Source organism: Talpa europaea (genome assembly GCF_964194135.1).
Source record: "Talpa europaea genome assembly, chromosome: X".
NCBI classification, from domain to species: domain Eukaryota; kingdom Metazoa; phylum Chordata; class Mammalia; order Eulipotyphla; family Talpidae; genus Talpa; species Talpa europaea.
This window is the reverse complement of record NC_140081.1, coordinates 2,837,782-2,850,152: the sequence shown is the minus strand read 5'-3', so window position 1 is coordinate 2,850,152 and position 12,371 is coordinate 2,837,782. Positions and strand designations below refer to the sequence as shown.

The window sequence follows — 12,371 nt, the reverse complement described above, 5'->3', positions numbered from 1 at the left end:
CCAGTGGACGCTGAACAGCTCGTGGCATCCACGGTGGCCTTGAACTTCCCGTGAGTTTCCGGGATGTGCCACAAGCTAACCCAGCAGGTCATGAGGAGCGAAGAACCAGCTTGGTCTTCTTCCTCCCCCAACCTGGATGGGACCATAGCATGTGACTTTATGACTCCAAAAAACGAAAAAGGGGGCATTTGTCCCCCAGAGTGACAGGTGAGGGTGTTATTTCCACTGGTGCCAAATAAGGGAGGACACCCAGCCCCACCAGGGAGAGGCGACCAACCCCCCGCCAGACGGGGCAAGAGTCTAATTCTCGACTTGACAGGATGAGATAAAAATGAGCCCCTTTGAAGGAAATGCAGACTTTGGCTTCCAAATATTTACTGAGCTGGTGCTGGATTTAGAACTAAGGCGCTGACAGTGACTCAGGAAAAACAAGTATTTTATCAGTTTGTATACAGCTTGATAGTGATCCGTGGGGCAATAAATACCATCAGAAAGAGAATCCTCTCTGAAGATTTTGAAAGCATAAAAAGCACACGAGTTCTTAAGACTTGGAAGTCAATGCTAGAGCCCCAAGATAGCTCGTCTTAGGAGCTGTTCCAACAAGAATTATTGGTTCTGGCCACCTCGGAGGCACTTAAAATGCAAACGCTACTCTGTCCTTGTCCCCTAAGTACATGGGTGCAAGGAGCTATTCTTGGCAGTCCTTGACATTTTTGTCAATATGCCATCGACATGGTGACATTTTGGAGGTTTCTGATATTGGAGGGGGAGGGTTTGGTTTCAGTGTCTTGGCCTCTGATGCTGAGATTAACGAGATGACAATCTGGGGTTAACCTGGGCCAGATCGGCCACAGAGTGAGGCTCGGGGATGCTTTGGGACACAGGATATTTATGGCGAACAAAATGGCACCGGGGTGCTGCCGAAGTCCTGAGGGGAGCGCTGTGGCACAGGGGCGGGCTGAGCCTCTTCATTTTCCACTCAAACCACCAGACCCTTGGAAAGCAACTACCCACCATTTTTTTTATAACATGAAAACAAAATATCCATTTCTAAACCAAGCACTAGAAGCCTTAAAGGGGCATTTAGCATATGTAAATCTCCTCTGAGGAGGGCTCCTCTGGGGCACAGACCGCTGCTAAAATAGTTAGAGGGAAGCAGGGCATTCCCCGCAGCAAACTGGGACCGCACAGCAGCAGGCCAGCTCGGCCAGCTCCCCGCCAGCCCCAACCGCACAGCCACAAGCTCCATCCCCCCAGCCGCCAGGATTGGGGGCCAGGCCTCCCGCCCCCAGCAGGATTGAGCCAGATACACAGTGACCACACGGGCTAGGGGGAGACACAACTAGGGCTGGAGGCACCCCCCTCAGCCTGAGCCACCGCGCCTGGCCTTGGGGAAAGCCACCATCTCCTCCCCAGTCTTGCTGCATCTACTCCTGCCCTCCTAGTCCCCAGAACAGTCAGAGACCCCAAGGAAATGTAAGTGTCCCTAATACAGTGGCTCCCCGCCCTTATCAGAGTAACAAGCAGAGTCCCCACAGGAGCCACTTCTCCCCCAACACCGTGGATCACACACACTTCAGCACCTGAAAGCAGGGCTGAGGCCCCTGACTCCTAGCACAGAGCACCCCCTCGGCCTGCCGGAGCTTTCTCCCCGGGAGAGCACTGTTAAGCCAGGTGGGTCCCTGCCCGGCCAGCAGCACCGCAGGGTCGCCCCTGGGAGCATCCTTCTCTGGGGCGGGGGCGCACTGGGCGTCTGGTAGGATGCTGAGTAGCATCCCTGCCTCCCCTCGCCAGGGGCCAGCAGCACTCTTCCCCACAAGCTGCAATAACCAGAAATGGGGAGCTGGGGACCCACAAACCCTTAGCTGAGATCCACTGTTTTAGAGGAATCAGTGAGCCAAAGGGGGAGAAGACCCTTCACAGCTCTGGGGACAGCTGCTAGGGAACAGCTGACTTGGCTGGCGAAGCCGCTTATCCCACGCTCCCATCTCCCACCACCGGCGTGAAAGCCCCACAGGGCCAGGACTTTCCGGAGGCAGCAGTATGGGCATGTGCGCTGAGCGCTTCCTTCCAAGGCTGTAGAGCACAACAATTTTGGTAAACAGTTTCACCCCCAAAGTGCATTCATCTGTGCATTTAAACGGATGTCCAAAAGCACCTGATGTGTCTATGAAAACTGCCTCGTAGGCGTTGCACAAGCTTGCTCTGATGTAGCTGAAGATCCTGACCTTGAATCAACTTCTATTCTTAACATCTACCCAATATTAAGTGTCCATTAATTATAGCACAAGGTCTAATCACATGATATGAATTTTTTAAAAGTCTCAAACATTACTGAACACTACAAATGCCCAGTTCTGGAACGAGATGACATCCAGATCTAGAAATCAATACTGTACCTATTCAGAGTATTTGCAGATTTCTGTCCAAGCTAGCACAATAATAATGAAAGATGAATGTGCAAACGTTTTCATTGTGTTAACACAATACACATGCCAGCATCCATCATGGGTTGCCCACCTCGGTGAGCCAAGTCTTTGTAAATAAAGTTTTATTAGAACACAGCCAGGCCCATCTACATTTAGGTATTGTCTATGACTGCTTTGGGTCTACACCAGCAAGGGTGAGTAGTTGCAAAAGATTATGAAGGGGCTTCCCTGGTGGCGCAAGGGGTTAAGATGCAACCCATGAAGCTGTCCGCAGCCTCTGCAGCATGAGTTCCATCCCTGGCCAAGGAGCAACCCACATGGCGCAGCAGACCTCTCCTGTCTCACCCGCTGCTCCCCTCAGCAGTGGATTTCAGTCATTCCGCCTGTTCTGTTCCCCACTCTGTCTCTGGTGAATCCTCTAACCCCCCAAACTTCTGGCCTGCACCCCAGCTCTTGTATGCATAAATAAATAAATCTTTAAAAAAAAAAGTCTATGGAGCACAAACCCTAAAATATTTACTGTCTGGCCCTTTACAGAAAAAGCTTTGACAGCTCTGCTCTCATCTGTTCTCAACTGCACTTACCCAGCCACAATACCAAGAGAATGCAAAGAAGATGCTGTTCCAAGCAGGAGGAAAAACAGCTCTGAACTCTGAGCACTGTCTTTATGCTGGGGCGGGGGGGGGGGGGCGGATTTTCAGGGCTGTACAACTTGGAGGAAAACAGAGCTGCTCAGAATCCCGGGTGGTATAATGAGGGGAAGAAAACAGGCCAGGGACAAGGGAGAAGACACGCTCGCTGACCAGCGCCATCACGAGAGCAATGAAAGCATGAGTGTCTGCGAAGCACCAGACCCTGGCCGAAGCGCCCCCCCTTATATGGAAAGGGAGGCTCTGAGAGCCCAAGTAAGCTGATGCAGGGCACACAGCAGGTGGCAGGGATGGGGGCTCCCGTGGACATGAGAAGCCAGAGCCTCTGCGCAGCAAAGGGCATCGTGCTCCTCTACCCGGCCTGGTCTGCGCAGCCTCCAGGGCAGGGCAGCCACCAGAATTCAAGACCAGCTCCCTTGATTTAAAGATCTTTTGAAACTCCTTTATTGAGGTACACTCAACATACTTCACACAACTTTTTTACATGCTCGATTCAATGTTTTTTTGTAAATTTAGAGAGTTGTCCACCACGCGATCCAGTTTTAGGGCACGTCTGTCCGCCAATAAGACCCCCAGGCTCACTGACAGCCACCTCTCTCCTCGCCCCAGCCCCAAGCAGCCCCGCACCCCTTTGTAGCTGGTGGCCAATAATGAGCTGGTGGCCAATAACGGAAGCTCCACTTCAACTGGCTCTGCAGAGGAAGGGGGGGCCGTTCCCTCCCACTTCGAGTGAGAAACGGTGCTGGAGGAGTGGCTCGTCCTCATGGAGGACGGGGCCTTTCCCCTCAGCCACCCTCAGCTTCTTGGCCACCCCTCCTGGCGTGGAGGGCAGCAGCTTGGCTTTCCAGCTCGAGGTTCCCGCGGAGACAGGACGCCCCTTAGCAGGAGAAGGAGTGGCTTTCCTGTAGGTCAGTAGGAATGGGGGCCTTCTCCCCAGCCAGGCCTGCCTCAGACGTCCCCTCGCGGCACTGGACAGCTCTGGGCCATGTGCCTGCCTTGGCGGACTACAGGCCCAGCTGCTCTGATTGGCTTAGAGCAATCAGGCACTATGGACACTTGGGGGCTGATGGTGGCGGGGGCTGTCCTGCATACTGCAGGGCACTTAGCAGCACCCCTAGACTCCACCCACCAGATGCAAGAGCACCCCAACCCCACCCCCAGTGAAGACACCAAAAATGTCTCTAAACGTTGCCAAATGCCCCCCTAGGGTCAAACGCACAGGCGCAGAGCACTCAGGACTTCACCGGGAGCTGCAGAGAGATCACACACCCGGGTCAACACAAGGGGCTCTGACGGCTGGCAGGGAGGCACGGCTCTTAAGAATGCTCGATCATAGGAGAAAAACTAGGTGAAACACAGACCTACAAAATTTTAAGTAAATAAAGCCGGTTTCTACATGCCAATCACATTCAACAAACATTTACTGAAGACCTACTATGTGATGGGGACTAATGGTTTACATTTAAAAAAAATATAAAACGATCTTTGGTTCCTTCATTCTCCAATTTCCTTTTTTTTGTTTTTTTGACTTTTTTATTTTGAAATAAACATAGATTCACAGAAAATTGCAAAGAAGTGTACCCCAATGTCACATGCGGGATAACTATTGCAGAGTCTCAAGCCAGGAGCCGACGTTGGCACAATCCACAGAGCTTATTCCGAGTTCACGTGCATCCCTGTGTGCACGCCCGCAAGTGTGGCCGTGTGATTTCACCACGTGCCTAGCCGCCATAACCAGCTAGATGCCCTACCACAACCAGCCCCTCATGCCACTCCTTCAAAGCCACACCCGCCGCTGCCCCACCCCTAGCCCCTGGCCACCACTGAGCTTCTCCCTCTCTACTCCTGAATTAGTCTAAGGATGCTATAGGGGTAGGACCACACAAGGTGCCCTTGGTGCCCTGTGCTGGCCGAGACTGCACACGGGCTGGGCTCTGCCTGCCTGGGTTTCCTCTGGAGAGGAACAGGCTGCAGAAGGGCTCCTCCCTGCACGCAGGCCCCAGGGGTCTCTTCTGCACTGCCAGGCCTGTGAGGGGCACGGGGACAGCAGAGAGCAGCTTGGCTTTTCCTTTCCTTCTGTGTGCCCACGTGTGTGCCCTCAGTGGGCCTCTTCACTCCACCACAGTTCACGGAGTGGAGGGCTCGCTGGCCTGGGAGCACAGAAGAATGAGCCTCGTGCCCAGATTCTCCCGAGAACTGTCACCTTCTGGGTCATTAAACCTTAGCTTTTTAACTGTAACTTCTTCAGCCTTAGTGGGACTTTTACTTCACTCAAAACACACATTTAAAGACCGGTGGAAGGGTCTCCTTGGTGGCGCAAGAGGTTAAGCACAGCACTGTGAAGCTGTCCTCAGCCTCTGCAGCACGAGTTCGATCCCCGGCCAGTCAGGGAGGTGACCCACAAGGCGCAGCAGACCTCTCCTGCCTCACCCGCTGCTCCCCTCAGCAGTGTATTTCAGTCAGTCTGCCTGTTCTGTTCCCCACTCTGTCTCTGGGGAGTCCTCTCACACCCCTGCACCTCTGGCCTACACCTCAGTTCTTATATGCATAAATAAATCAATCTTTAAAAAAATAAAAATAAAAAATAAAGACTGGTGGAAGACCTGTCCCTTCTGTTTTTCTTCCTTTTAAAAACTGAGCTTTAATCGACATGGAACACGAGCTGTTCTGGGTGTACAACACAATGAATCGATGCGGGCAGATACTGTGAAATGCTCGATCAGCACAAGAATCTAGTTAAACCTCCGTCACCACACAGCTGTTTGTCTTGTGATGCGAAATTTTAAGTCGACTTTCTCAGCATCTTTCAGACATACCACACAGTGCTGTTAAGTCACTGGGCGACGACAGTGTGTTCTGGTGGTGGAAAGAACACGTGCATATGCCGTTAAATGAAGGGGCACGACACGGGGGAAAGTGAGCCCTTCCTAGGAAAATCCAAAACAAAGGCCGGGGTGTATGCACACCTGTGGAGGCAGGGGTGTAAAGAAGGTCTAGCGAGAGGAGACCCACCGCAAGCTGCCAGCAGGGGTCCCTGGGCTCCGTGCATTTATGCAGCAGCAAGATCTTCCACGGCCCCCTGGTCATGGACAGATGGCCCAGGTACCCGCCGGCCTGCACACTTGAAAGGGCATCCAATAGGCAGAGGAAAAATTATTCAACGCAGAGAGTCTCCATTTTCCAATTTCCGGCTCCAAATTAGTTACACCCGCCCCTCCATCGCCTTTCCGCCAGCCCTGGCCCAAAATGCCTGTGACTCTTGGCTACACACTGAGATCTCGGGGGAGCTTAAAACTCGGGGCTACCTGGCGCCAGCATTCCTGAAGCTCCGGGGCAGGCCCGGTGAGCTGGGCACCACTCCAGGGGAGAAGCCCACTCCTGGTTCCCAAAGCGCCAGGGCCAGCAGCGAAGGGGCAAAGCCAGGAGCAGCAGTGGGGGCAGCACGGAGCACAAGAGGCCATGTCTACACTCCGCCTGGTAAACAGACGCCAGTGGCTTGTCTGCAGGTAGAACAGTGGGGCTGGTGGCGGCTAAAGACAGCAATCTCCAGTATTCTGCAGGGAACTCTCGACAGGGAGGGCACCTCGGTGGGCTGCCAAAATGTGGCCTGTCCACATAGAGGAATGGAATTTTGGCATGAGAAAGGCACGGAGCGCTGATCCGCGCAGCCCGGCAGACCAGAGGGCCTGATGCTGGAGGCGCTGGCCACGGGGGCACGTGCGGGGGACCTCACCTCCATGAAACTGCAGAAGAGGCGACCACGGAGCCAGAGGGTATGGGATCCTTTCGGGGGATGGAAATGTCCTGGAAGTAGACGGGAGCAATGGCTGCACCTTGGAAATAAACTACTACTACCAAGTGGACCAGTGGGGAAGAGGGTGGAGGCTGGGAACAGAATGGAGTGGGGCCAACGGATGATGGGGTATTCTTAATAAAAGAAATGTAAATCAAACTCCCACTTCCTGTGCACTGTAAGATGGTACAGCCGATGGTGTGTGAATTCCACCCCATTTTTTTTTAACGGGGATCATCTCAAGGCAGCTCCAGTCGCCCCATGCACTCAGAGGTCTCCCCACACAGGAGACAGGTCCCCATCTCCAGCGGAGCTCCCTGACCCACACACGCAACTGCAGCGTTGCCCAGCCAGCACCCTTCCTCCTTCCTCTCTCTCCCTTAGCCCCCAGAGCTTTAAGGAACTGAAGAGGACCCTCCAGGTGGAAGATGCTGGAGGGAAGCGAGAGGACTAAGTCAACCTCCTGTGGCCTCAGTTTCATCGCTTGTCCACCGACAGCTCCTGCACCCACCATGGGCTTCAATGGAAGCCTTGCAAAGGCCTCAAGCATGTGGCCCCGAGCAAACCAGCCACCCGTGCCCCACGAATCACAGGCCAGAAGGTTTCCTGCGGGCAGAAGCCCTCTCCAGGAGAAACAAGACCCCAGGAGGCAGGGCCCTGTCTGCGGGTCTCCCCTCTGGGGCCCTGAGCCCTGGAAGTGGGCCCGAGGCTGAGAGGTGGTGCCTGCACAGAGACTGAGGGAATGCACAATGAGCGCTGGAACAGCAACAGCGCCAGCGGGCAGGGAGGGAGATGGGATGGGTGGCAAAAGGGAAGAGCACGGGTTCAGGCCGGAGACCCCAACTCAGGCCCCTGCCCTCTGGCTGCTGGCATTGCCTGTGGCCCTCAAGTGCAAAATGAAGAGTTTGAACAAGATGGTCCTGGCTCTTTGGACCCCAAAGCTTAGGCATCTAAGCCAGGCCTATTTTTGCCCGAGCTGACCTGCCTTGCAAGAAGGTTCTAGGCCAGTCAAATTGACCCACTCCTTCCTTGATTCCGAACACCCAGACCTCCTGGCCTCCAGGACTGCTCTCACAGTCCCCCTTTCCGCCCCAGTGCTGAGAAAGCATGAGAACCCCTCAACCCAGGAGGTGGATGGATGAGGATAAAGCACCCCAGGCTCGCGTGAGCCCTCCCTGCCTTCCTCAGAAGCCATCCCCTCCTGACCACGTTCACGCGACCATCACTGTCTCGAGACTGTCTCCTGGCCACTTGCTTGAATTTATTGGAAAGGAAGTCAGCATGAGCCAAAGCACCTGGGCCAGGCTGGCCGGGCACCGCTAACATGGCGCCTGACCCGAGGGCTCCTGGAAGAGAACCTACCAGAAGGTGAAAAACCTCGTCATTCCCGCGGCCAAAGTCAGAGTGAAAGGGAAGAAAAGGAAACTGAAGAGATTTCCAAACATCCGAGAACTATTTTTAGAAATGAATGACTTTTCCATTCACTTTTCTTTAAAAAGAAGGAAACAAAGAATAGAAAGATATTAGACCAAGAGCAGACAACAGAGCGGCTGCTGATAAACTAGGAGGGAGAAAATTCTTCCAGGAGCCCATCCATTATGGCCTTAGAAGCAGGACACAACCCCGTGTTCGTATAAACACTAACTATGAGCTTAAAGAATGAAAAATAGAAAACCTTTGCTTGTTTATTGGAAACTTTACATAATCCCCAAATAAGACTGCGGGACAGATACAGCAAACCCATTAATCAACACTAAACAAAGGTTCCAAGAAAGTAGCGATGTTGGCTTCTGGCACATTCCAGAACCACAGCTTGTTTTCTCCTTAAAGCAGCAGCCTGTTCAATCGGGTGTAGCGCAGAACTCCTCCGCCCGCGTGTTTCATGGACCACGGGTCCGCAAAGCTTCCATCACCATGCGCTCTGGGTCTCCACCACTGCGACGGGCTGCGCGGGGCTCTGCTCTCGAAGGTGCCCCCCCCCCCTTAAGCTGTCCTAGGGTACAGTAGGATCCCAACTAGGCTGGAGGAACAGAACAAGCAGTTTCGACCCCCTCAGGCCTTCTGCAGGGCAGCAAAACAGCCCCAGGAAGCACATGTGTATAGACTCATCACCAGCGCGAAATTTTCCCAAAGGAGGTAAGATGTTCCTCCAGTTTTCTACCAAAATGGTAAATACCTTCTGAGGAAGTGATCCCTGAACCCCCTGTTAACAGGGGTAGAAGACATATGCGCCAGGAACATAACCACCTAAGACTCACCCAGGGAGACTGCCAGGCTCTCTTGACGAAATCTGGGGTCAGGCTTCCCAGAAAACAACTATGAAAATGATGCGCATGGCCCCGATGGGCAGAAATAGCCACCGGAAGCTCAGGTGAGCTCACCATCAAAGGAGAGAAATGCTCTGGGAATACAGCCATTTTGGGACACATCTGTGGCCACATCTGTAAAGATGTTTCCTCAGACTTGCAACCTCTATTGTTATGACTTGAAAAATAAAGTACAGCCACAGTAATTCACCAACAGGCCCTGAGCTGGCTACATCGAATGCTGGTAAGCCCAGCACTGAATGGAATTCAGATAAAACTCTAGAAGAGACTGTTTACAAACCCCAAGCCCTGGGTCACTTTGCTTACAGCAGCATACTTTACGCTGTCACAGTTTTTACTACATTACCTATGAAATAATGTTTTTTAAGTCAGCAACAATTTTCACCTCACCTACTCTATTCATTTATTCCCTCCTAATCTCACTTTCTTTAAGAACCTCCTTTTTCTTTCTCTGCCTCTCTCTGGCCGGGTCTCTAGCTGGAAGCTGCTCGGGGGACACCCTTGTTTCTTGAGAGCCTTTTTCCGCTGGCTCGTGTGAACGAAACGCAACTCAAAAAGAGTCTGAACTGTCAGATGCACATGGAGAAACCGGTGTGCGCCGTCCTTCTGCACAGTAACACACAATTGCAACTGGAAGGGCTACGCAGTCACCTATAAAAATCGCCAGGGTTCTGTTCTGAAAGGAGCAGACGAATGCCTGTCGCACCATTTGCACCCTCGCTAGACTCTGCTGAGATGTCTGTGGCTGGCTGAACATTCCATACATATTTCGGGCAAGGTATTATGGGAGCTGAGAAGTGCAAGCTGTCCCCTGCTGAATTTTCACTCACTATAAAAACAACGGCCCACGAAAGTATACATATGTTTTCACTTTACAAAAAATGTCAGATATCCACTTTTGTTCGCTCGGTCGACTTTAGAAATGGGACTTTTTCAAAATTCGTAACGTAAGTGATGTCTGAAAAGAGGGGGAAATGTCATTCAGTAACGCAGATCCCCGGGAAAAGAGCACAGGGAATACCCAGAGAGGAAGCGCCGCCCGAGCTGACTTCCGTGGGGTCTGCTCACCTACGTGCGGGGCTAGTTTTCATCAGGAACCCCCACTCCGAAATAAGCGCAGCCGTTCTTGGTCCTTTCCAAGCAAAGCAGCATTTTTCACTGGTCCCCTTTCCAGTGGTCTGGGATTTCAACAGACACGCAGCCTCACAGGGCACCACATGCCTGGCAGTCTACCCATCCCAGAACCACTCGAGGCTGGGTCACACGGCTGTGGCTCCAGCCTTCGGTGAAGCGTATTATATGCTCTCACCTGATTTTCAGAACGAGCAAGCATCTCCTTCAGCCACGACACCGTGCTGGGATTTATCTAAGTTTCTGAGTCCAGAGGTTTGCAGCTTTCCAAGAGATTGCTAGGAAAGCACCAACCTTTTGCTTTGTTTCTCCCTCTCCGAACCCAGAGAAATCCTCAGAAGTCAACTGAGCCCGCTCCCTCCTCCCAGGTTTCCTTTCAAAGGCCAGGGCCTCGCAGCGCTGCCTTCCCTTCGCAGCAGGTAGAAGGAAGCAGTGTCACCGAGCCTTTTCAAGTCTGGAAACCGCTGGGAAGCCTGCAGTGTTTCCCGGTTGGCACTCGGGGCCCAGCCTCTCTGGGGAAGTTGCTGGGGATAGGACAAGAGCAGACAGCCACTGCAAAGGCCGTTTGCCGAGAACCCAACGCCCCCCAAAATTCATCTCGCTAGAAAACAGCTGGACCATTGAAACCAGCAGACAAGTGAGCAGAAAGTCAAGGAAACGCACCACGATGTGAAATTAACAAAATGCCATTGGGTGGCACTTCTAGCAGCATTCCTTTGTACTCCTTCGGGTTTATTTACATGAGTAAGGCAACCGAGTGCCCGATTCTGACCCGGCACAAAATGGAAACCTAAAACTCCACTCTTGGTTTGCCTTTCTTGCAAAAGCATATGGGCCTAATATTCCCCCTGGCAGCAGTAAGCCAGGCGATTTCCATCCGAATTGTAACCCAGTTTTCCAGGCGTCCCCGTTTAGGACCCGGCTCTCCCAAGCGCCGAGAGCAGTGGGAACCCTCGCAGCGTCCCGGCGCGCACTCTTCGGACGGACGCCAGGCTCAGCCCTCCGGACCCGGCACCGCAAGGCTGGGGCGGTTTTGTGCTCCAAGGTGACAGCTCATCCGGCCACCGCGGGCCGGGGGCGTTGGGCCGCAGAGGCCCCGGCAGGGATGGGCGAGGCCGCGGCGGAAAAAGGAAAAGCGGGCCATCCGTGAGCCCGGGAGAGGAAACTCCGGGCGCCGGACAGCGGGTGACGTGAGGGAACAGAGTCAGAGGGTCCGCCCCGCGGCGCGGGCCCAGGGGCAGGCCGGGGCTCCGCACTCCGGGGGCGCGAGGCCGGCAGCCCGGACGCCTCGCTCCTCGCCCGGGCCCCGAGGACGCCCGCGCTTCGCCCAGACTCCGAGGCCTCCCGGGGTCCTCGGCCGCCCTCCCGGGGCCCAAGCACCGGGGCGCCGCGAGCCGGCCCCGACCCCGCCGGCGCCCTTACCGGTCGCGGGGGTCGATCCACGACGTCTGGCGCGTGTTGTGGTCGATGTAGAAGACGCGGCCGTCGTAGTCGCGCGCCTCCTCCCAGCCGGCGGGCAGCGGCAGCTCGGAGCTCTCCCGGGCCCGCGGCGGCGGCGGCGCGGAGGGCGCGGAGGGCGCGGAGGCAGCGGCGGGGGGCGCGGGCGGCGGGGGCTCCCGCGGGGCGGGCGCGGGCGACGGGGGCTCCCGGGGGGCCTCGCGCGGCTGTCCCCGCCGCCGTCGCCGGCCGCCGCTCAGCCACGGCATGACGGCTCGGGCCCCGCCGCCGCCCGGCCGCCCCGAGCGCGCCGCCTCCTCAGCCAGCACTAAGGCCCGGCGGCCGGGGCGCGGGGGCGGCCGCGGGGAGCCGCCCGCCGCGCCCGGTGCATCCTCCGCCGGGCGCCCGCGCACCGGCGCCCGCTCGCCGATCGCCGGTCGCCCGGCCCGGGGCGCCGTCAACCGCTCCGGCCGCCCGCGCCGCCCGGGTCGCTCGGGTCGCCGCCGCGCGCAGAGTCACAGCTCCGGAGCCGCCGCCGCTACGGGCAGCCACTGAGTTCCCGCGGCGCGCCCGGCCATCTTCGTTCCGCCGCGCGGCCGGCGGA

At 55.3% G+C, this 12,371-nt stretch overlaps 1 protein-coding gene across 1 annotated transcript in view; it reads right to left on the bottom strand.

Annotated features, from left to right (window-relative positions):
• WWC3 (WWC family member 3) overlaps positions 1 to 12,036 on the bottom strand; it is a gene marked incomplete at both ends in the record, with an annotated part of 72,659 nt that extends 60,623 nt beyond the window's left edge. Inside the window, one exon of the mRNA XM_084258032.1 lies at positions 11,753 to 12,036. Coding sequence (XP_084114158.1) covers positions 11,753 to 12,036 — 284 coding nt within the window. The remainder of the gene's footprint in view (positions 1 to 11,752) is intronic.
• Between the last annotated feature and the right edge of the window lie 335 nt (positions 12,037 to 12,371).